At 35.9% G+C, this 25,913-nt stretch overlaps 1 protein-coding gene and 1 long non-coding RNA gene across 6 annotated transcripts in view; one reads left to right on the top strand and one right to left on the bottom strand.

Annotated features, from left to right (window-relative positions):
- LOC144302522 (uncharacterized) overlaps positions 1 to 767 on the top strand; it is a 113,568-nt gene extending 112,801 nt beyond the window's left edge. For both annotated transcript variants that reach the window (XR_013369417.1, XR_013369418.1), the window contains one exon: positions 104 to 767. This is a non-coding gene — a long non-coding RNA (uncharacterized LOC144302522). The remainder of the gene's footprint in view (positions 1 to 103) is intronic.
- The window catches only part of VPS8 (VPS8 subunit of CORVET complex), a 254,636-nt gene that overhangs the window by 195,797 nt on the left and 32,926 nt on the right, over positions 1 to 25,913 (bottom strand). For all 4 annotated transcript variants that reach the window (XM_077879951.1, XM_077879954.1, XM_077879952.1 and 1 more), the window contains exons 8-15: positions 21,473 to 21,597; positions 19,864 to 19,950; positions 17,499 to 17,566; positions 16,098 to 16,251; positions 15,937 to 15,996; positions 14,562 to 14,669; positions 10,768 to 10,848; positions 6,986 to 7,156 (exon numbers count right to left, since the gene is read on the bottom strand). In XM_077879951.1, coding sequence (XP_077736077.1) covers positions 6,986 to 7,156; positions 10,768 to 10,848; positions 14,562 to 14,669; positions 15,937 to 15,996; positions 16,098 to 16,251; positions 17,499 to 17,566; positions 19,864 to 19,950; positions 21,473 to 21,597 — 854 coding nt within the window. The remainder of the gene's footprint in view (positions 1 to 6,985; positions 7,157 to 10,767; positions 10,849 to 14,561; positions 14,670 to 15,936; positions 15,997 to 16,097; positions 16,252 to 17,498; positions 17,567 to 19,863; positions 19,951 to 21,472; positions 21,598 to 25,913) is intronic.

The raw sequence follows: 25,913 nt of genomic DNA, 5'->3' as shown, positions 1-25,913 counted from the left end.
GGGAAAAATGTCAGTCAAGTGTCAGTCTGTCAGTGAAAGTGGCAGAAAAGACAAAGTGCAAAAAGTTAATTCTCTGCTTACATATGCTCTTTTTATTTTTCAGAATATTGCAGACATGGGAGGAATACGCCAACTTTCTAAATCTAAAGGGAAACTGTTGAGACCTGCCCATTATTGGAAGACAGATACTCACTGCCTCTGGGAAAGAACAGGGCTGTTTGGAAATGGTACCTCTAACTTATCTGAAATAAACATCAACCTAAAACACAAGGAGAAACAGGAAGACAAAGCAACATAATATATGGGATTCAGCCTAGCCCAGCAAAAGAGAAATGAAACTATTGTGTGATAAATCTGGACTGTGAATTTTGTCTGTTACTTAAGGTATGACCCCACCCTAGAGAAGTTTCAAACTTCTGACATTCAGTTTTCTCATCTTTGAAAAATCATCAGTTTCCATGAAACTTAAATATGTTAATATTTATAAATGTCCCAAAATACGTAAATGGTCAATAGCTGATAACCATGATAATTTTAAATTTTTCACTATGAAATTTAAAAACATATACAAAGGTAGAGAATACTGCAATGAACCCTCTGCATCTGTTAATCAGTCTTATGAATTATGAGATCATCACCAATCTTATCTCACCCATATTCCCACAGATTCCCCTATATACAGTGTAATTTTGAGATGACTCTCAGATTTTGAATATTTCATTAATAAAAATTCACTACATACATAATAAATTAGTCCTTTTTAACATAACCACTTTATTAGTATATTTTTAAAAATTAACAGCATGAAATAAAAATAAAATAAAAATCCTCAATATGAAAATCCAGCGTATAGATTTCAAATGGTCTCATAAATGTCAAATGTTGTTAAGGTTTTTGTTGTTTTGGTTTTGCTTTTTCTACATTTCACATGTCTAAATCAAGATTCAACCAAGGACCACATATCAGAGCTGGCTGATAGGTGTCTTAATTCTCTTTTAAATTTATAGGTTTTGCCTGCATTTCAATCCTTTATTTTCCTTAAAATTTACTGTTGAAGAAACTGGAACACTTATTCCATAGTTTCCCACTACATAGATTTTGCTAATTGCATCCACATGGAATCTTTTAACATGTTCCTCTGTCTTCCATATTTTCTTTAGAAGATGCTTGATCAGAACCAGGGTCTTTTGTTTTGAAATGGGTTTGTTTTTTGGCAATATAACTTTAAGTATGGTGTTAACTATAAGATTCTTATCGATGCCCTGGATTTTAAGGTTGAAAAAGTTCCCTCTATTCCTAGTTTTCTCAGGAATGGATATTGAACTTTATCAAATGCTTTTTCTATGTCTTTTGAGATGATATCACAGTTTTTCTTTTATAATCAACTAATATGGTAAATTACACTGATTTTTGAATGCTAAACCAGCCTTGCATGCCTTGGATAAAACACCATCTGATCATAATTTATTGCTTTTTTATATATTGCTGGCTTCTATTGGCTAATATTTTAAGTATTTTTACTTTCATGCTTATGAGAACATTAGTCTGTAGTGTTCTTTAATATAGTATCTTTGGGGGATCTCTGGGTGGCTCCGCAGCTTGGTGCCTGCCTTTGGCCCGGGACGAGATCCTGGGGTCGAGTCCCACATCGGGCTCCCTGGGTGGAGCCTGCTTCTCCCTCTGCCTGTGCCTCTCTCTCTGTCTCTCATGAATAAATAAATTTTTTTTAAAAATCTTTAACATAGATTCTTTAACAATCTTTAAATTTAACAATTTAATCTTTAACAATCTTTGATTTTATCATTGGAGTTAATCCAGTCTTATAAAAAGTTATGTGCTTCCTTTTTCTCCCTTTTTAAAAAGATTTTTGTGTACAATTGGTCTTTTTTTCCCCCTTAAACATAACGGAACTCACTAGTATAGCTATTGGGGTTGGAACTTCTCTCTAGAAAAATCAATCTCTTTAACTGATGCACAGTGACTTAGATTTTCTATCACTTGTTGAGTCAGCTTTAATAATTTGTGCATTCCAAGGAATTTTTCCATTTCATCTAAAGTTGTTGAATCTATTGGCATAAAGTTATACACATATCTTTTTAATATCTATAGACTCTCCAGTGAAGACACCTCTTCCATTCCTGATACTGGTAATTGTGTCTTCCTCTTTTTATTAATTAATCTCACTAGAGGTTTACCAATTTTATTTCTTTTATTTTTTTTAAATTTTTATTTATTTATGATAGAGAGAGAGAGAGGGGGGGGGGGGGCAGAGACATAGGCAGAGGGAGAAGCAGGCTCCCTGCACTGGGAGCCCGATGTGGGATTCGATCCCGGGTCTCCAGGATCGCGCCCTGGGCCAAAGGCAGGCGCCAAACCGCTGCGCCACCCAGGGATCCCTTATTTCTCTTTTAAAGAACCATCTTTTGATTTCTTTGATTTTCTCTACTGTTGGTCCATTTTCTATTTAATTGATTTGTGTTCACCTTTTTATTTTTCCTCAATCTACTTTAGGTTAACTTTCTATTTCCTTAAGACAGAAGCTAAGGGCATTGATTTGAAATCTTTCTTCTTTTCTAAGTATTTAATGCTATCGGTTACCCTTTAAAAACTGATATAATTGTCAATCACAGATTTCAATATGTTGTATTTTCATTTTCATTCACTTTAAAATATATTCCAATTTCCTGAGATTTCTTGACTCATGCGTTATTTATAAAAACAACAGTTTAATTTCCAAATATTTGGTGTTTTCCAGATTTATCCTGAGGATTTCTTTAAGAACTTATGTAAGCTTATTCTACAATCTAGCATATAACCTATACTGGTGCATGTTTCAAGTGCTCTTGACAGAAGTTTGTAATTTGCTTTTGTTTGGAGCAATATTCTATAAATGCCACTTAGGTCAGTTGGTCAATAGTGTTTAAGTCTTCTATACCCTTAATGATCTTCTGCCTACGAATTCTAATAACAACTGAGAGGGAGTTTGTGTAATTATGGATTTGTTGTTTTTTCCTTTCAGTTCCATCAGTGTTTGTTTCGTGTATATTGGAGGTCTGATCCTAGGTACTTAAATCTTTAAGGCTGCTGTGTCTTTTTGTAACCCCTTTTTATCAATTTGAAATTTCTCCTTATCTCTGACAATATTTCCTCCTCTGAAACCTAGTGATTATGATTAGAGTTTGCATGGTATGTCTTTTTCCATCATCTTACTTTTAATTTATATGTATCTTTGTGCTTACTGTGTTTTGTAGATAGCACAGAGTCAGTTCTTGCTTTTCTTTATCCAATCTGACAACCTCTGCCTTATAATTGAAATGTTCAGACTATTTCCACTTCCTGTAATTACTGATATGGTTGAGTTTAGATTTATATCTTATTAACTGTTTTTTCTACTTGTCTGTTCCTTTTTTATGCTTCATTGAATTTGATATTTTTAATATCCCATTTTGTCACTACTATTAACTTTAGTTACACCACTTCTTTTTCCGTGACTGCTCTAGTGTTTACAGTATGTAACTTTAACTTATCTTCTTCTACACTTAAATATTATTATACTATTTGAGGTATAATGTCAATCCTTACAATGATATACTTCTATGCCCCACTGCCTGCTGCTATATCCTTTTTCATCATACATACTACTACTACATTATCAAGCATTATATTATTTTTGTTTTAAACAATTGCTCTTGTTAAATAACAGTACTGCAGTATAACTTATATACCATAAAATTCACTCATTAAATGTACAATAATTTTTAATAACTTAAAATTATTTTAATTAATAATTAATATTTTAAATTAATAATTAATTAATTTTTGATAATTTTAACCATCACCAAAATCCAATTTTAGAATATTTCCATCACTCCACAAAGAGCCCTTGTACTCATTTCCAGTCAACCTTCATCCCTAGTCCCAGTCTCAAGTAACCACTAATCTATGTCTATCTCCATCAACTTGGCTTTTCCGGACATCTCATAAAATCAAACAATCTTTCCATATGGCTTCTAACATTTAATACAGTATTTTTGAGAAGATCATCCATGTTGTAGCATGTGTCAGTAGCTCAACTTTTCGTTGCAGAATAGTATTCTATTACGTGGCTAAGTCACTTTTTGTTTATCCATTTACCAAGTGGTGGATATTTGAATTGCCTCCATTTTTTTTTAGCTATTATGAATAATGTTGCTATGAACCTTTGTGAACAAGTGTTTGTGTGGGCATACGTTTTCACTTCTCTTGGGTATATACCTAAGAGTAGATCTGCTCAAATGAATCCTTACGAATATGCTGAACATTTTGAGGAACTGCCAAAATGTTTTCCACAGCAGCTGTACCATTTTCCACCAACAGTGTGTAACAGTCCCAGTTTTTCCACATTTTCACTAACACCTGAGACTGTCTGCCTTTTTAGTTACAGCCAGCCTGGTGGGTGTGAAGTGACATCTCATTGAGGCTTTGAGTTGCATTTCCCTAATGATGAACAATGTTGAACATCCTGGCTATTGTGTGTATCCTTGTAGATTGCTCCAGTTGTTTCTGATGAGAAATCTGCTCTCATTGTTGCTCCTTTGCATTTAGTATCTTTTCTCTCTGGCTGCTTTAATATTTTTCTCTTTACCACTCATTTTGATCATCTATATATGGTTTTATTTTACTTGTGCTTAGGGTCACTGAGCTTCTTAAAAATTTGTGTTTATAGTTTTGGATAGTTTTTGACTGCTATTTTTCCTTTTTTTTTTTTCTCTCTCCCTCAGTGATTCCAACTATTCATATATTAGGCTACTCAATGCTGTCTCACGGGTCATAAATTTTTTTAAATTACTTTTTCTGTGTTTCATTTTGGATAGATAATATTACTGCATCTTCAAGGTCACTAATGTTTTTCCCTGTCATGTCTACTCTTGGACATTTCATTTTTCCATCCAGGGTGTTTTTCATCTTAAGCACTGTAGTTTTTTAACTCCAGAAGTTAGATCTGCATCTTCTTTAGCATCTTCTGTGCCACAATACTTAACTCTTTGGACCTGCAGACTATAGTTGTTTTGTCCTTGTCTGCTAATTCTAACTTCTGTTCCAGGTCTAAGTCATTTTTGATTGAACTTTCTTCTCACTATAAATTGTGTTTTTCTTTTTACATGCCTAGTAATCTAATAGCAAACACTGTGAATTTTATTTTGTTGGGTTCTGGAAATTTCTTTATTATTAATATCCTTCTGCTTTGTTTTGTGATATAGTTAAGTTACTTGGAAACAATTTGATTCTTTCTGGTCTTATTTTTAAGATTTGTAGTAGGGACGAGAACAATGTTTATTCTGGTCCTAATTATTCCCCTCTACAGAGGCAAGATGTCCCTGGGTATTCTACCCAATGCCCTATAAATTATGAAGTTTTCCATTGTGGCTGTATAAACAAGCCACTGTAAGCAATGGATAATAGTTCCTCCTAAACCTATCAAAAAATTATTTCCCTGGCCTTGGGTAGTTCCCTGATATGCATCTGCCAATCAGTAGTCGGCTGAATACACAAGGGTAACCATAGGTAGTGCTCTCCTCTCCAGTACCCAGTGCTGCAACTCAACCCACCTTAGTCTTCCCACAGTCTCAGCTCATGAAGTCCTTCAGGCTCCAACTGGGTTCCTTATCCCTAAGCTACAGCCTGGAAACTCTCTCTAGGCTAGAAACTAGGATAATCATAGGGCTCATATCACTTGTTTCCCATTTTGTCATGGATTGCTGTCCTTCAAGACCTGATGTCCAGGATTCTAAAAAGGTTTTTTTTTGTTTTTTTGTTTTTGTTTTTTTTATCTTCTACACAGGAGAGTAAGTCCAGTGTCTATTATTCCATCTTGGCCAAAACTGCAAGTTCAAAGTCTATTTCTGATAGACTTTCTGATAACCATTCAGACAAAAGAAAATACCTAAGTATGAAATAGTAATTAGTCTTTAGTGAATTTTATTGCATTACCATTTCTTATTCTGGATTGTCTTGGTTCCTAAATTCTGAGGCTGGAAGACCCTTTCATATATTTTTTAAACTCTGAAGTTCTAATATCTCATGGAGATTTGAGTAATAGCTGCATATCAGAGTAGATGCTCATTAAATATGAACATCATTACTATTTTTTCTTCCAAATTGCTCAGGAAAGCCTCTAAATTTCCTGCTTACAGATTACTGTTTAGGAAACATGTGATCAGAATTTGAAGAAATTTGGGATGCCTGGGTGGCTCAGTGGTTTAGTGCCTGCCTTCGGCTCAGGGCGTGATCCTGGAGTCCCAGGATGGAGTCCCACATTGGACTCCCTGCCTGGGGCCTGCTTCTCCCTCTGCCTGTGTTTCTGCCTCTCTCTCTGTGTCTCTCTCATGAATAAATAATAAAAATCTTAAAAAAAAAAAAAAAAGAATTCGAAGAAATTTAACTGTAAATTATCTGTGTAAATTGCTAAAGGCCATCACTATGGTTGCCTGAAATACAGTAAAATGAAGCTAAGGCTATACTTGTGTCTTCCATCTCTCCAAAGTCCTACATTTCATCTATTCCCTATTCCTAAAGAATCTTTCTTTCTTTCTCTCAAACCATCTTTACCTTTTAATACCCACAGCCACCACACCTGCTCGAATCTTTACCAGTCACCCAAAGTCAGGCTACCTGTCTCTAGTCATTCATCCCTTGAATCTATCAGGCTTATTGCCACCATAATAAACTTTCTAAAATATTCTGCTTTCATCATTTCTCATAAATTTTCAATTTCATTTCATTATTTTAATATAAAAGTTAAAATTCTATGGTATTAAATTAGTCACATTTCTGAATAGAAGGTAACAGGAATCACTGTTTAACATTCCTGAATACTTAAAAACATATGCATATCCACTTCAATCTGGACATAAAGATAACTAACTCTTCAGAGTTCCAATTCCTAAAACAAACAACAAAAACCCAAGTTTATCAAAGCAATTCTAAGATAATGGATTACTCTTACCAGTGCCTGGCTAACATTTCCTCCGGTGGCTAGGGATTTGAAATGGCTGCTATTATAGACCAACTGAACCTCTGAGATCTCCACTGTTTCCAATTCCTCTTGAGTCTGCCGATCAATCACATGCAACTTCTCCACACTGTCCAAGAGCACAACTGTGCGTGAGTTTATCCACTGCAAATCAAGCACACCACAAAACAAAAGTGAGGCCCATCCCACACCATCATTCAGGACAAAAAGAAAGCCTGGCCACTCAGTTAAATTAAACTGAGGACTACTTTATTCTTTTAATAACTTGATGACAACAAAACCTCAGTAAGAACTACTCAGTGACTGCAGTGGCTAGACAGTAGTGGGTAATAGTGCACAACACAGTACTGAGTTCTGGCAGTGTTAAAATGACTCATAGTATTTTAAAAAGGTAACTAAGAAGGGCACCTGGGTGGCTGAGTTGGTTAAGCGTTTGACTCTTGGTTTCGGCTCAGGTCATGATCTCAAGGTTGTGAGATCAAGCTCTGTGGGCTCTGCAGGGGAGGGCAATGAAGCCTGCTTAAAATTCTCTATCTCTGCCCCCCTCCCTCTCTAAATATAAATTAATAAAACAAAAAATAAATAAATAAAAATAAACAAGGTAACTAAGTTTTAACAGATACATTAGAGCATATATTAGTTTTAGTAAGATTCTTTAAGTGGTACACTGGCACAAATGACTTAAGCAAAATGACAAACTATGCATTTCTCATGTTTTTGACATTAATTAAATAAAAGGACAAATAAATCTCATAAACCTAAGTGGTCAAATGATTGCTAGAATTTACATAATACATATTTTAAAACAGAAGCTATCTAAAATAGGGGCTCCTGGGTGGCTCAATCAGTTAAGCGTCTGCCTTCAGCTCAGGTCATGATCTCAGGGTCCTGGGATCAAGCTCCACATCAGGCTCTCTGCTCCGAGCAAGTCTGCTTTTCCCTGTCCCTCTGTAATCTCTCTTGCTCTCCCTCTCTCAAACAAAATCTTTAAAAAAAAAAAAAAAAAAAAAAAAAAAAAGGCAGCAGCAGCTATCTAAAATAAATATTTTCTTTAATACTTCCCTACCAATTGTGGGAGAATTCCTTACTTTTCTATTTCTCTATATTCTGAATTTTAATAAGTTCTGTTATAATTTTAGAGGTAATAACTTAATATTAAAAATCTTCTGAGGGCAGCCCAGGTGGCTCAGCAGTTTAGCACCGACTTCAGCCTAGGGCATGATCCTGGAGACCCAGGATCGAGTCCCGCATCAGGCTCCCTGCATGGGGCTGGCTTCTCCCTCTGCCTATGTCCCTGCCTCTCTCTCTCTCTGTATCTCTCATGAATAAATAAATAAAATCTTTAAATAAATAAATAAAATAAAATCTATTAAATTAGAATTTTAAATTAGCAAGAGTAAAGTGTTTCTCCTGCACTTTCACTCTCTGGTGTTCACGTTGTTTTATTTATATAACCTATTCCATGTTATCACAGATTATTTGCATAATATCTTATCAAAAACAACCAAGTTAAAATGGATCAATTTTGACATAAACTGAAAATACACTCTATCAATGTATTGTGGTTACTATAAGGGAAGGATTTTGTTCTGTTTAATTTTTCCCCAAAAAAATTCTCTCTCAGAAAATAGAGAGAGGTACCTGGGTGGCTCAGTGGTTGAGCACCTGCCTTTGGCTCAAATTGTGATCCTGGAGTCCTAGGATCGAGTCCTCCCATCAGGCTTCCCACAGGGAAGCCTGCTTCTCCTTCTACTTATGTCCCTGCCTTTCTCTCTCTCTCTCTCCCTCTGTGTCTCTCATGAATAAATAAATAAAATCTTTAAAAAAAGAAAAACAGTTTGATACTCAAATCATTTACAAAGAACTCTTACAAGGTGCTCTCCCCATTATTTTAAAAAACAAAGACACGTTATCAGCCTTATACAACTTTTGCCAGTACTAGTTTTATTTTTGTCTTTTAAAGATTTCATTTATTTATTCATGAGAGACAGAGAGAGAGAGAGGCAGAGACACAGGCAGAGGAAGAAGCAGGCCCCATGCAGGGAGCCTGACACAGGATTCGATCCCGGGTCTTCAGGATCATGCCCTGGACCGAAGGCAGGCACTAAACCGCTGAGCCACCCAGGCTGCCGCTAGTACTAGTTTTAGATGCTTTCAAAGGTCACCTCATTAAAAAAGAGACAATGACAAAGAGTATTAGTAATTATTCCTAAGATTAGACCCTCACAACTGCAACTGCTGACATTGTTGTAAAGGAGTCTTTTAATGGTAATTTATAAAGCAATGCAGTTAGTGTCACATCACGGATAAGCCACAGGACAAATGAAAATACCTACTGCCCTACTGTAGGGAGAATGGCTACTTGTGGTTGAGGGAAAATTTTCCAGGGACAGAATAATATGTATATTTTAAAAGTGACGTATCTCAAACATCATGATGAATTCTAGGAAGCTGTGTTAGATAATTCAATAGAGGTTCTGGTGATGACAAAGACACTGATGGCTTACATTCACACAAGAGTTTGAACAAGATTATTTCATGAAATGTGTATAGAAAAAATATTTCTAAATCAATAGTCTAGAGGTAAGATTAAAAGGCAATGTGCAACTAAATTAATAAATTGTATATTATAAAGAAAAGACCCATTTCCTCTATATCCTAAAAAGTCACACATTGTTAAGTTAGGGGAAAAACTTTTTTTTTTTTTTTTTTTTTTTGCCATTTTATTAGGAAAATGAGGCCGCGTCTCTTATTCAGGGTTGCCTATTTTCATGCATATACAGAATGTTTCACTGGATATTGATATGCTGAAAGCATTAATGAAACAAACCCAGAAATATTATAATTACACTATTTGCAAAGTTGACATACTATCTGAAAAAAGAAAAAATAAAATTTGATACAAAAATACTTTTTTTTTAAAAAACCAAAAAGTTGCTCAAGACTGAGATGTATGATGGAGAGAAAATTGTGAATTTTTTTTTAAGATTTTATTTATTCATGAGACACACAGAGAGAGGCAGAAACATAAGCAGAGGGAGAAGCAGGCTCCATGCAGGGAGCCAGAAGTGGGACTTGATCCTGTAACTCCACGATCACGCCCTGAGCCAAGAACAGATGCTTAACTGCTGAGCCACCAAGGTGCCCCACTGTGAAGTTTTTAAACACGACAAAAGAATAGATTACATAAACCCTTGAACCAATTAGGACAATCTCAGAAGTATGAAACATGTTTCCAAAGAAAGCCAGACAACGATCCTCAAAGAAACCCACTCAAATTCTTCTGAAGTCCCCTTTGAAGTAATCAGGACATCAAAGAAAACTTTTTCTGACCCTGCCACTATTCAGCAGGACATAAGGCTGAAAGGCAATTAAAAGTAAGGTGGCATCAGGGCACCTGGTGGTTCAGTGGGTTAAACGTCTTGATTTCGGCTCAGGTCCTGATCTCAGAGTTGAGTCAGAGCCCTGTGCTGGGCTCTGTGCTGGGCATGGCACCTGCTCAAAATTCTCTCTCTCCCTCTGCTTCTCCCTCCCCTCTCTCCCTCTTTCCAAAAAAAAAAAAAAAAAAAGTCATGTGTGTGGCATTACACCAAACTCAGACTCCATTCAATATAAGCAGAACTTGACTTCTACACAAATTTTACATAATCCCAAAAGTCATGGCTCATGGCAGAAATCCTGGTAGTGCTAGCATACCAGGGTCTCAAAACAACTACATGAGATAAATGGGGCAACTTAATCTGAATAATACTCACAGTAAAGTTGATGAGATCATAGTAGAGATGAAGGTGCTTTTGCTTAGTAACGTGTATTGCTCCAGACTCATCTCTCTTAACCTGATGGTGAAATAAAAACAATCTAAATACCAGCTATGTTTTAAGGGACTTTTGTAGACACTAATTCTACTCCACCTAGAAAATGAGTTCCATTCAGAGTATGGAGAAGCCCAAAATATTGGCAATTAAAGAAACTATTACACAAAAGAAAAAATCATCCACACCATGATTTATATCAAAATACAAGGCATATCTGCTCAGTAGTATAGTTGTCAGTCCTATAATGTGTGTTCACTCTACTATAATTCAGAACAAACTAACTTCATCCCATCAGTGACTATACTCAGCTAGAGTTAAAGCATAAAATGAGACTGACCACATGGTATGATAAAGTCATAAAGTCCATTTAAAAAAAAAAAAAAAGAGCTGTAGTGACAAGACTAAACTTTTCTGGAGTATACTGTTACAGCTCAAATAGCCCAAATGTCCCAAAAGAATGAGATGGACACTTGAGAAAGTCAATTTTATTTACATCTGTGTACATATACCCCCTCTAACCACCCTTGTAATTTGCTTTCCCTGCTTCTGCTCCAAGGTGACAGAGCACGGCAGAAGAAACATGGCACAATGTACACCTGACCCTTCTGAATAATGTTCTAGATAGCTTCCTTTCCTTTTAAGCCCCAATTCCTTTGTCTTCTACTCCCATCACTTATAGTGTTGACCTCACCAGATACATGAACAAACAACTGAGCCCTCCTACCGTGGGCCCTTCATGTACTCTGATCTTTGCTTCACTAAGTCACTTCCCCTGAAAGAAATTATATGCTAGTAGAAGGAACATGTGATCTAGAGGCATGCATTTAAGTTCCACTACTACAGCTGCATGACCAACGGCCAATCACTTATTCATTCTCTGTTTCCTCATTTGAAAATGAAAATGGACACCAAACTGTTCCCTAGCACATACTGAAAGTGTTTCACAAACAAACAAAATGCCAACATTACCTATTCTCTTAAGATTAGCTCAAGTCCTTACTAAAGATCACTTCACTTACATATATTCTAAATCCCACCCCCTCCACCATTGCTTAATAGTACCCCTCTCCCTTGCTGGCATATTCACTCACTCCTTTTTAAGGGTCCTTTTCCTTTTGCTTTCCAACATGTTTCTGACTTCTCCATCTTCAAATAAAATACAAAACCAAAAAGCTTTTTACAGATATTAAACCATTCTCTTTCATCTTGTAACCAAACACTATGAGTGTAAGTTTGTTCTTCTAAACACCCATTTCTTTAACAAGGCTCTATAACGTAGCTTCCACCTCCATTTCATTGATGATTCATCCCTCTGAAAAGTTTCTAATCAACAACTACTGGCATATTCAATGGTCTTATACTCAGTCATCTTCTCTCTTGATCTTAATTTAATAATGGTATAACCCTAGTACTGACATTGTCCTGAAGCCTCTCCTTTGTCTCCTATGTGAGGTCATTCTGTCCTACTTCCCCTCCTACCTCTATGTGCCTTTACTGGAACATTCTTTCTTGATTCCTCTTCTTTTTCCCCTTTCCTTGTGAGTGCCTGCCAAGGCTACGTATGCTCTGGCATTTGATTTTCACAGCTTCAACAACATTCTCTATCCTGAAATTCTCACTTGCACTCCAGACCTGGATTGCCATCTGCCCAGAAGACATTCCCTGAGAGAACACTTAAGAAGTCCACCTTCCCTTCTAACTCAACACCATTCAAATCCTCTGTAACTCAAGCCCTTCAAATAGTTCATGCTTCCAAAATGAGGTCAGAAACACAACTTCATTCATGTCCTTCAGTTCCCAGATCCAATAAAATGAGAAGCTTCGTCTTTCCTTCCAAGTATCATCCCTAACTTTCACTGTAACCAAGCATCCTTGTCTAAATACCTCATACCTTCTTTGGCACAAGGGCAAAAGCTTCCATTTCCCTATCACCTATAATACATTTTTTCTGCTACTCCTATACTGATCTTCCTAGCCACTTTAACCACATCTTTATCTCTTTACCTAAGAAATTGTGACAACTCTTCATTACCAATCTAGGCCAATTATATTCTATAATCTGGATCAGGGGTCAGCAAACTTTTTTGGTAAAAGGCCACACAAATATTTTAAGTTCTGTGGATCATACAGTCTGTCACAACTACTCAATTCTGCCACTATAATGTGAAAGCAGTCATAAATAATACATAATCAAATGGGCATGATGGTGTTCCAATAAAACAAGCAGCTGGCCAGATTTGGTCCACAAGCCACACTGTGTCACCCCTAATCTAAATCTGCATCATAGGGATCCCTGGGTGGCGCAGTGGTTTAGCGCCTGCCTTTGGCCCAGGGCGCAATCCTGGAGACCCAGGATCGAATCCCACTTCGGGCTCCCGGTGCATGGAGCCTGCTTCTCCCTCTGCCTATGTCTCTGCCTCTCTCTCTGTCTCTATGTCTCTGTCTCTCTCTCTCTGTGACTATCATAAATAAATTTAAAAAAAAAAATTTAAAAAAATCTACATCATATATTCAACTTGATTTTCCACAGGTTTCTCACTCTCATTAATCCTATAAGCATTTATTAAGCATCTACTATTTATAGGCACTGTCCTTGCGACTAGAATCTTTAGATTTATGGCACTTTCACTTTACTTAGACAAATAATTTAAAAAGTGCTGAATGTTACCAAAGGAGAAGAAATAAGGTCTTGTGGGTGTATGTAGCAGGAAACAATTCAGGAAGTCAGGGAAGGCAATGTTAATAATGAGTTAGGTAGGATAAAGTGGAAGAGGGCACAGAGCTTCCCTTACAGAGGTGAGAGCATATGCAAAGACCCCAAGGCTAGAGTCTAGTTAGGAAGCTATGCCAAAGCCGAGGTAGAAGAAATATCAGTGGTTAGGCTAGTGAGCAGCAATGGGGGGGTGACAAAAAGGGAGTAAATCCAGATGTTGGAGACAGGGTCAACAGGATGCAGTGAAGAAGCAGAAATGAGGGAGAAAGATAACTGAAAGGAAACACCTAGGTTTCTAGCTGGAGAAACTACGTGGACAGTGGTGTCCTTGCTTTACTGAGTTAGGAAACCCAAGAAGAGATTATGCACTGCACATTCTTACCCCTGTAACTTCATTTCATTTCCCTCAATATGCATATCCACCCCTCCTGCAGTATTTGCCATATATCCTTCACAGAGTTTTCCATGGCCTATCCAGTCCATACAAATCTTTCCATACTCTGAATTTTTATCAACTTTTAAAAGTTGAATAGTTGAATCCTTAAGCATAGTGTTCTCCCTAATGGTAATGAATATACTGGCTTTGTCTCTCAAACAGTATTTGAAGTGAAAGAAGAAATTTATCTTATACTTTCTTCAACTGTTTCTGTGTCCTTCAGTGTAGAGAGCACAGTGTGTGCTCAGTGAAACCTATTGTCTAATAAATACACTATATGTAATAGGTAAGCCATTAATAGACATATATACATTCTTATATTTATATATACACATAAACCATTAATTATTTGTTAGTCAAAGAGATGGAATGAAGAAATACACCATAGAGGGGCATGAAGCTAAAGTGATTATTGTCTTCCATGTTAATAAAACCTTAAATTAAAATTAAGTTACCACTCTCTCTCCAAAGAATTATGATAACATATTTGACACAATATTAAATCACTGGTGAATATCAAAAAACTATTATGGTATTATGATAAAGGACTTTATAACAGACATATAGCATCCTGTCAGGACTTACCAACAGAAAATGAACAACATCTCCTCTGCAGAAGGCAAGCATGGGATTCACATAATTATGCACTGCCACAAAGTGCCAGGCCAGCAATGGAACACTGGAAGGATCCATCTAAGGAGGAAAAGACCAAAACTTTTTAAAAAAAAAAAGCATCACAGTTAACAGCAAGAAAAAGAGAAAACTTAACACAGTATCTGACTAGTATTCCTTGATAAAACATCTCCCAATTTCTCATTAAAATCCCAGTGAAGCAGGCATTGACTGGAAAATGTCATGAGGGAACTTTCTGGGTTGATGCTGATGTTCTACATCTTGAGAGAGGCTTGGGCTATAAAAGTATATACATTTGTTAAAGTTTAGCAAATGTATGCCAAGATGGGTGCACTTCACTGTAAGTAAATTTCACACCAAAGGAGAAACAAATATTGAACTCTAAACATAAAGCATGCTGAATATTTAGTCAAATGAGTACTGACTTCTCCAATTTACTTGGAAATACATTTAAAATAACATAATTTGATGGATGGAGAGACAGACATAATAAAAAAATTATAGTAAACTATTAATGATAGAATTATATAGTTTAGATATACACATAGATGTTCAATGTACAATTCTTTCTACTTCTCTATTTGGAAATGTTAATATTGGAAAAAAAAAATACCAGTAAAGACATACAAAAAGATGCAAACCTATATACCACCCTGATAAACCTCAGCCAATGAAGCTAACCTAAGAAACACTAATGACAATCTAAGCTAGCTATACCACCTGAAATGGCAAATCTGTCCCCCCATCCCCCACACGAGGCCCAGAGATAATGTAGTACCAACAAACAGCAGAGTGGTCTCCCTCAGCATAGAGGCTATGTTCTCAACTAGTCTTGGCTCTGTACCATCATTCTCCATCTCATCCCATCGATACCTCTCCTCACAATTACACTAGAAGATCACAGCTCTCTGAAAACAACCAACCAGGAAAGGAAAGGCAAACTGTGGTATGCATCATAGATTTTGGGAAGAATCATCCTCCAAAGTAAAATACTAAAGGCAGAAGCCAAAAGAAAGCCTAGGTAGTAGCAATTTATGCTAGATCTTATGGTGGGGTGTCCTCTATCAGTAGTTCAGTACCAAAGCAGCAGCTGTTTATAAGAGACTTTAAAACAAGGTAAAAAAGGACAGATCTTGTGATCTGTACTGCTCTAGTCACCAGTTTATACTGCTTTGGTTATATCAAGGTAAGTCCAGACAATGATCTTTGGAGCCCTGACTTCCGTTTTACCTCGTTTTCTGACAATCTCACAAAATTCACCACTTTCAAGTCATCTCCCTACTCCTGACATGGTCTTTTTGCCAATAAGATGGAGAGGTTTACTTACCCGTCCGTAGGGAAAAGTCATCCACACTTTCAAAGATGGTTTCAATCCAATGACCAGTATCTATGAGAAAAACATATTTTTAATGTTCACCCTATAATTTTCAAATTTTTGGTATTCAGAACCTCTAAAAGTTATGAGTTTCACCTTCTAAATATACCAACCTTTGTTAAGGACGCCATGGCCAATAAGGAAAACTGTGTGATGGGATGATCTTTTAACTCAGGCTTTGAATGGAGAGGCTCAATACAGCAAACTTCACCCTTGGAACCACTGAACAGACATCTAGATTCACATGTTCTCACTCCCATCACTCTCCTGCAAAGGTAACCAAAAAATTCAGAATTGATTTATTGATGATTCAAGGTACTACCATCACTAGAATGGACTACTGCAATAGCTTCCTAACTCCTCTTCTTGCCTCCAACAATCCAACTCCATAGGACATCAGCAGGCTTTTTGTAACATCCAGGTCAGATTTATCACTCTTCTCCTAAAAACACTCCAATGGTTTGCCACTGTACATAAATAAAATCCAAAATCTTTATCATGTTTTCAAAGGTCCTATATGATCTGGCTCCTGCCTTCACTCTTTTCCCATCCTACTACTGACAAAATCATTCTCCAGCCACGACTACCTTCTTTCCCTTTCACTACCAAGCCAAACTTGTGCCCACTTCAAAACTCTTGTGCTTGAACATCCCTCTGCCTGGAACACTTCTAGATTTTTGCATTTGTTGACCAGATTATCATTTGGGTCTTTGCTCAAATGTTACCTTCCTGAATTATCCACAAGTTCATTCCAGCAAGCTGACCGGTCTTACTTTTTCCACAGTATTCACAACTATCTGAAGTTATTTCACTTATGTACTCATTTATTGTCGTGTTCCTACCCCTACCCCAACTAGAATGTAAGTTCTATTAGAGTAGCAACTTTGTCTGGTTCACAGCTCCAAGTCTGGTGTCTAGAACAATGCCTAAGCATAGGAGATGTTAGGTAAACAGTAGCAGAATAAGTAAATAATACTTTGTAAGCAATTACTTTAGGCTTAGCTTTGTGAAAAAGTGAAAGAAACATAAGAAACATGGTCCTTACTTTGAAAACTTATGGAAACACAATATGAATTTTACATTTCACTTTTTAAATAACTGCTTTATAAATACTCTCCCATGTATCTAGACAGTCTTTACTCTTAAGGAGAAATAGGGCAATTCCAAGGCAATAAAAACCTTTCTACATCTGTCTGTTATGGTTATAATTAACTGGGTCTAAACCAAAATTAGTGACATACTCCAGAATTATGGTTAACAAGCCTGACAGCTCATGTGAATTTCCTGGGGAGCAGGAGTTCAGAATCCCAACTCAGGCCTACTGAGAGAATTCTGGGTGGCCAGGCCTGGACCTCCAAATGTTCTATAAGGCTCCCCAAGTCATGATAATATACATCCATAACCTATTTTTAATCACATGGGTTTTCCGGACCTCTTCATGTTCAACTTCAAGTCATTAAACCAGAACTAGTCTTTTCATTTCATTTGTCAACAAATGTGCTTTAGTCTCTTACTTAAATGTCAATTCAAAAACAGAGCCTCCGCTGTCATTGCAAATTGCAAGAGTTGGATCATCTGTAAACTAAACAGAGAAGAAATTTACTTTCTTATATATTTTTCAACAACCAGTCAAGTATTAAAAAGGGAAAAAAGTATAACACTTTAAAAATCTAAAAACAAACACATTTAGTAGCATTTGAAATCACCTAGATTTAGTTCATCATTCTAAATATACAAACTTATCCGTATTCAGAATAAAAATGGCTATCTTCAAAAACTGAGGCTTTAAAAAAGCAAACCCATCTTTCATCAGGATAAAAGAAAAATACAAACTGTGACTCATAAAAGCCCTAAAGTTCTCCACTTGGGTTCCTAACATTAACTTTTTCTAAGCTGCTATTAAACTGAATAGGGTATACTAGATACATCTGCAGTTGCCTAGTTTTCAAGAACAAAGACATAGTAAAAGATATTTGCTACCTTTAGAAAATAAACTTGAGTATGTTTTCTGAATAACAGAAGAATTCATCCACTATATTTAAAATAGTTTAACTTTCTATGGAACTATTCCAAATATGTACTGCCTCCTGATCTTCTTTGACAGAGTATACTTCAGTTATTATTACCTACCTGGAAAACTCAAAATAACAAATAATGTTCACAATGACAAATAGTCCTAAGGACTTATGGGGTATGGTAAATGTGAATGCTGTAGGATATAAAACTGAGTAACCTGAGTCACTTAGAGTGACCAATCTCCCCTAACCCCAAAGGCTGGTGAGCCATCCTAAATGGCATGTCTTTGTTCTCTTAGGGACAGTCAAGGTACAGGAAACTACTGTAAAATTGTTCTCCCCACACACAGGCATAACAAAGAAAACCCACAACTTTGCTCTCAAGGTCTCGCTGAGCAATTGCCAGAGTGGGAAGTATACATCTGGAATGTAGGAAAATCAACTGAACTTGCATTTTTATTTATCAATTTTCTACTTACCTGTTTTGTAATGTATTTAAATATGAATACAGTACTACATTTACGGTATTTTTTAAATAAATATACATATATGCATTAAGGATGTAAGCCCATTGCTAGGATATAGGGTTAAGTCTGGAGAACAGTGAGTAAGGGTACTAAAGAGCAAGTGGTCATTGTCAATCCAAGACTGGAAGAATTCAATCATATATATCACTTGCTACCTCTTACTCCAATGTCACAGCATCTGCATGCACCACCTTTATCACCAATCTCAAGCAACACAATGGCTACCACACCACTTCTATGCTTTTAACCTCAGCTGCATTCTTCTCTTGCCTCTCTGCCTTTATCTCTTCTGTTCCATTTCTCTCAAGGATTTTGCTTTTTTTCTGTAAATGAATTGTCCTTTTACAAACACCATCAACAGCTACCATGCATAGTATAAAAATAAATGAGAAACAGATTCTGGTTTCAAAAACTTTCATTTATTAAAAGAGATGAGACATAAACACAAACAACTATAACATGCCATAGGAAAAGAGGTCAAGAAAACTGCCATATTGTTCAAAAAAGGGGAAATTCTACTTTTACTTGTCTTGGTTGTTTTCACTGTTACTAAATGCTTCAATGCTGCTTTGTCACAAAAAGATTTTATATAACTAACCTAGATGCAGACACAAACTCCAGATGCTTACAGACTTTAAAAAGCATATGTATGGAATAAGAGAGGTCTGCACAGCTAAGCAACCAAATGTGTACATGATTAAAATCTAGAAGATCTGATTTTAGACTTCCCTAGTTACAGTCCTTTACCTTTTATGCTTCTGAACATGGGCTTGACAGCATACAAAAACCAAAGTTCACATTGTATTTATAAATGAAATCTGTTACTTAAGTTGGTTTATTTTTTTCAGACCTATAGGGAGAAAGCCAAGACTCAAATCTTAATGCTTGTCCCTTAGAGGCCTGAAGGAAAATAAACCAACAGATCTGTTTCTAAACATAATGCAAACCTTGGTTCTTTCACAGCTGGTGCCTTGAACCCCAGGTAACTCCCAACAAAGTGTGACAAAGCAACATTGGTGGACTAAAGGAAAGGTAAAACCACCTTTTTAAATCTCCACATGAGTTTTCAGCAGGGTACTGCCTGTCTGCTGCCAACCTCTGGTCTAGGATCACATCAGTTTACTCTTTCTGCTGCTCTATCTATTAGAGGTCAATCCAGCATGCAGCTGAATGTTTCCAGACTAGCCCAGCTCCAATTCTAGCCTAGGAGAGCATCCTATTGGGATAGTCAAAGAAAACTTCATTTTCCAGGATTCTTTTTATAAAGATGTATGCTTAAAAGTGCATACATGAACATAAAAATAAAAATTAACAGAAAAAGAAAACAAAGATATTACCTTAATATGCAGTATAGCTGTTCCTGGAGGATGAGCATCTGTTATTGATCTTAGAAGTTTTCCACTGGCCAAATCCCACATCGTGATCTATAAGACAACTAAATGCTTCAAAATCCAATTTATTGCTCTTTTTTGGACTTAGGTATCCTGCTTGTGGCTGAAATAATCCATCCCTACTCCATAAACATTGCAGGCAAAGAACTATGAAGTTGAAATGTAAATGAAGGTTGCAGATCCATTAAAGCACAGGGCCTTTATTCCATCTTCATCATCCCTTCATCCTGCCAACCTACTTTTTCCTTCAGATTTTAAACTTTGTTCTTATACTGAGAAGTAAAAAATTTCTTCAATGAGTCAATCTCTTTAGCACTGGTAAAAATTATAGGAGAGGCTCACTGCCAAACAAACTAGTGATGTGTAAGTCAAAAGATGAGAAAAGCCAAAACTTATTGCCAGTTTCAGAAGTAAAAAGCAATTCTAAGAGTTATCCAGAAACACAGTAATGAGAATATAGAAAGCAGAATATAGTGTATTTAAAAAGCAGCAATAATTATCTATGCTACTATAAGGAAGTAAATTTTGACATAACAGCCTAGTTGGTTTGTAAAAGCTACTTACTTATATAGACACACAAATTAAGATATTGAAAATCACAGACTTTGGCTCAGTTGATAACAATTAATAAAAGCTGAACAAAAGTCAGACCGAGTAACATCAGGTCAGCTCTACAGACATGTCACTTTAAAATTTTTGGTCCCTGACATACTGATCTAGAAATACTGGTTTGTTTGCTTTTTTAATTGACCAAACTGGGTAAATGTAACGCAAGTGTATTTTCACATCCAGACACTCATGTACAGAATTCAATGCAATGAATTCCCAAATATCAACCAACGGACCATAATCACCGTATCTGCATTTTTGCATAACAATTGCTTTGTATGTAACTTAGTGCCATCATCTGTCCTACCCACGCTTTTCTCCTAGCTCCAGGGTTATCACACTTAACTTTTTTTCCTCTAAATTTCATTTATTTTTAAAGATTGTATTTATTTATTCATGAGAGACACAGAGAGGGAGGCAGAGACACAGGCAGAGGGAGAAGCAGGCTCTATGCAGGAAGCCCGATGTGGGACTCAATCCCAGGAGTCCAGGATCACGCCGATAGCAGGCACTAAATTGCTGAGCCACCCAGGGGCCCCTATAATCCAGCATTCTTTATCCATTCATCAGTCAATAGACATTTGGGCTCTTCCCACAGTTTGGCTATTGTTCATAGTGCTGCTATAAACATTGGGGTGCATATACCCCTTGAAATCTGAGTTTTGTATCCTTTGGGTAAATACCTAGTATTACATTGCTGGATGGTAGCATTGTTCTATTTTTAACTTTTTGAGGACCCTCCATACTGTTTTCCAGAGTAGCTGAACAAGTTTGCATTCCCACCAACACGTAAGAGGGTTCCCCTTTCTCTGCGTCCTTGTCAACATCTATTGTTCCCTGTTGTTGATTTTAACCATTCTGACAGGTGTGAGGTGGTATAGAGATACTAGTTTCTTTTAAATTGATTTTAACATTGTTGTATGAATAAAATAAAGTTCACATTTACCTGTCCTTTTGCAAAGCCACAGAGAAGTCTTGAGCAGTCATTGTTGATACTGAGGGCAGAGATGGCTCCATACTGACCTCCAACACTAGTGCTACCCAGACAGAGTCGCAAAGCTTGATTCTGATCTAAAGAAAGCAATTTGCAAAATCAGGTAAAAGAAATGAAAGGAATGAAAAAATATGTATATACTATCAGCTTTTCAAAGACTTGGGAGGTAGCAACAATCAAAAGAATCAAATGATGAAGTTACATTCATTTTAATGTATTTATTGAGCATGTACTAGATGCTGGGCATTGAATTAGATAGTAAGAATGAAGAAAAAAAACCCAAGATCTACAAGTAAGCAGATAGAACCTAACAAAAAAAAAAAAAAATCCAGAAGTAATCTTTATCTCTTTGAACAAACCAACTATCTTTCGCCTGTCTCATTCTAAAATTGTATTTCTTGCTTTTTCAGGATGTAAAGTTACAGGGAATGCCATCTTTTAAAGTAGCTTTACAATTTCAAAAATCAAAATTTATTAATTCAGAATTTGGCTGAATTTACATTTATATTATCCACAAAGAAAAGGTCTCCTAGGCAAATTAACAGTGCAAACAAAATTACAGAATATTTAAACTACTTAAGAAAATTATTTCCAAGCATCAACATTTGATATGCTAAAAGCAAATAATTCAAATCTCTACTAGATTGTTATTTAACGGTAACGATCTTGCCTTAATCAGTTCTGATTTTCTCCAGGAGGCAAATATTTATTAAAATTTATTATTTAATAATTAAAAGAAACTCTTCCAAGGCTTCTCCTAGGCAATGCTTATTTTGTGTAGAGTTCATTACTATACCCACTTGAAAACGATGAGATAAAAAATTCAAGTATAAGGCATGCCTACAAAATGTAATTGCTTGGGGAGGAAAAAAACTTGCATTATTTGCACAATCTGGAGTTCTCTGAACTCACCCAGCAATTGTTTATGCCTCCTTTAACTACTTACATGCTATTCTTTGGAGGCAAGTATATCTTACTTCCACTACTAGACTATGTCCTTTCTAAGGGCTAAAATTATAAGTGAACTAACATTCCCAGAATACCTAGCCTGGTGCCCTACACTCAGGAGGCATCTGACAATCATCTGAATAGCTTCCACATTTGCAAATCTTCCTTCTATAAGGGTAAATCTAGTTATTAGAAAGAACCTAAAGACATTCATTCTCAGATATAGCGAATAATACTATATAGACCTTTTGCCCATCCAAAGTGAATACTGTAAGAACATTTTTCTGTGTTCATAAACTGGCTCAAATAACGATCCCCACGTCCCAAAGGAGTTCTGACACAATTAATGGATGCACTGGATCTGGCACGCAGAAAATACTCAATATTTTCTGAAATCATTTTATCTTTTAGCCTTTAAGATGAATATTCAAAAAGGAATAAAATTCATAAATATACAAGGCCAAATGTATTTAAAATGCCATCATCTTTGTTCACATCTAGAATGATTACAATTACGGATTTTTTTCCCCCACTTTTTCCTTCCTTACATACTTTTCCTTCCTCTCTCAATTTAATCCAAATTATTAATATTTCCTTTTTTCTATTTTCCCAACTTTGAATACAACACCTCATTTTATGTTGCTTTACTGAAATTGCCTGCCTAAAATAGTGTTTTCCATGATCCTTATCTTGTCAGGGATGCCTTATATCTTAATTTGCAAACTGTCAAGATAGTATCATTAGGCAACAGCAATATATATATATGTATATATGTATATATGTAAAATACACGCTATACACACACACAAACACACCACTACTTTAGGTCATGTGTAGAGGCAACAGATGGAATGAAAGTAAGAGGCCACAGACAGAAATTCCGTATCAGCCTTACAAAGAGCCCCATGAGTCTGGGCTGCCTGCCTTCCAAGCACAGAGTAGTGTCTGAATAGCATCCAACTAGGATCTTTTGTAATCTGTGCTTTGAGATACGGACTGTACACAGTTCTGATCCACCAATACTTAAAGACACTCACTACTGCTTTCAGATTTAACAAAGTTCACACTGTAGACTATTTTAAGTATTTTTATAACTCAAGGAGGATAAGAATAGGAAAATGAGGGAATATGATAAAATAAAGGGTACCATCAAGGGAAGAAATAAAGAAAAGAAAGGAAGAAAAACTTCAGGATTAAAAATCCAAATAGGACTCTGCTTTCCTATGGGTCCTATATACTAAAAACTAGCTGCAACAGGGGACCAAATTATCAAGCTCAGTCATTCCTGAAATATATATGAAACTTACATCCCACAAGACTGTGTTAATGAAAACATTCTCAAGTTTTTCTCTTGATTTTTACAATATATCCATTATCTTTATAATGTCTCTTTATACGGTTAAGCATGGTCGTGAGATGACGGACAGTGTATAAAATATACTCTGGTTTTAACTCCACAAAGTTATTTATCAATTCTTATTAACATACCTGCTATCTATCATACAATTTAGACTAAACTCATAAAAGGCAGAATTTCTGTATAAAGAAGAAACCAGAATCTTATGGGAGAGGTTTCTTCTGCTGGAGTAACTAAACATTCTGTATCCCAGATTATTCTGGACACTTCTGGAAAAAGGTATTTGGTATAAACAAACACAAAACCTCTTCCAAACACTTGAATTCTAAAGTTATATAGAAAGAACAGGAGGACCTAGACAGAAGCAAGAGAGGTTAAACATCAGAACTTTCCATATTGCACTCCTCCAAGGGGGCTCTTGGTTGCCTTAATTTTTAAGGAAAAATTCCATTTTTCCCCACTCTCGAAGTCTGCTTTTATCTATTGCTGGGAGAAACCATTAAATTAGCAGTACATCTAATTTCATTTACAGAGTCCACACAAAATCACATTTGGTTGGCATTGTCAACTTAGTTTTTAAAAAAATTGGAGTGGGTCCTTATAAAGCAAATAACTCTAGGCAAGAAATATGAAATGAGACTATCGTTTTTCCTATAAATTTCACAGAGTTGGCACAGAACTTAAATAAGAAAATGCCTATGAAAAATGTGAAAACTATCAAATGTTACAAATGCAAGGAATTATTATTAATGATAATAAATAGCTTACCAATTAAGACAACTTGAAGCCTAGTTATCACAAACACTGCAATGAATTATACCTATTTCTTTTATTAGTCTAGCTTTCAAAGTATACTTTGCTTAGGGCAGATCTCCTCAGCATATTCTGGGCTTAAGAGTAATGTGCTAAATAGCAAAGAAAAGCCACAAGTAATGTATAAAGTCTGTAATAGCCATAAAATCTAAATCTGAACATACTTCAAGAGAATTTCTGCTCTTTCCATATACCAAAATTGACCCAATCCTCTATTTCTTCATCTTTAATTTGTTTTAACAAGTTCCCAAAGAGCTTCAAAGAAGGAAATAACTAGATCCTAGAAGAAATCAAATTTAATCGTGTATATAGAGCTCTCTTATTGCCAGCATTCATCATTTTTCAATACTACTCTTTTCTTACTCTTTGTAAATATTAAAATATTCTTTGAAAAAAAAATATTCTGAGAGACCAAAAGAAGAGGTATTAGAAAAAAAATTTCATTAACGATCATAAAAACAGTAGAAGCACTTTACCTGACCTCCACCTAACAGACACAAAGAATTAAATCCTCATCCCCTCACTGACAGAAGCCCAGGACACAGTGAATTCCCATTGCTAACTGGCTATTATCTTATAATTAGTTAGCTGCCTGTGTTCATTTCGAAACCTGCTCATGCCACCATAATGTTACTGGACTTTAAAAACTTAACCAATAGGTAAACTGATAAAACAGAGTGAAAAAGAAAGAACTATTGTTTCCATGAAAACTAAATGAATGTTAATGAAAAAGCTGATAAAGGTGTTTCTTGAAAACCTGTCATGAAATAAGATGTGGACAAGATAACTGTCAAAGATTGAAGAGTTGTTTTGTAAAAATCTACAATTTTGTACACCTCAATTGATTCATAGGTGCCTAGGCTTCTACTACCTCTTTTTCTTTTAATTAAAAGTGCAAATTTTATGTAACTCATTGTTGATGCAGTTTATTACAAAAGAAAAGAGCTTCTGACCTCCAACTGGCAGATAACAAACTCAAAGAAAAGGCTTGGCACTGTATCATAGTATTAAGGAGAAAATGAATATTTGTATATTTTCAGTCAAAATAAAACACTGAAAGTATGCATAGACATAATTTTTAATAATTCCCTGCTTTAACCAGTTTCAATTAGCTGGTTTTTTTTCAGTAAGCATTTCATAAGAAGGCATCAACTGTAACTGACAGTTTCTCTTTCAACACTAAAAAGGTCAAAAGAAAAGCAGTCACTCATGCAAACCAAAATTACTATACCTTTTCCTTTGAATCCATGGAGAAAGATCAAAAGAAAGAGAAAA

This window comes from Canis aureus, chromosome 31 (assembly GCF_053574225.1).
Source record: "Canis aureus isolate CA01 chromosome 31, VMU_Caureus_v.1.0, whole genome shotgun sequence".
Classification (NCBI taxonomy): Eukaryota; Metazoa; Chordata; class Mammalia; order Carnivora; family Canidae; genus Canis; species Canis aureus.
Note: the sequence above shows the minus strand (reverse complement) of the source record. Positions and strands in the feature narration are given on the sequence as shown.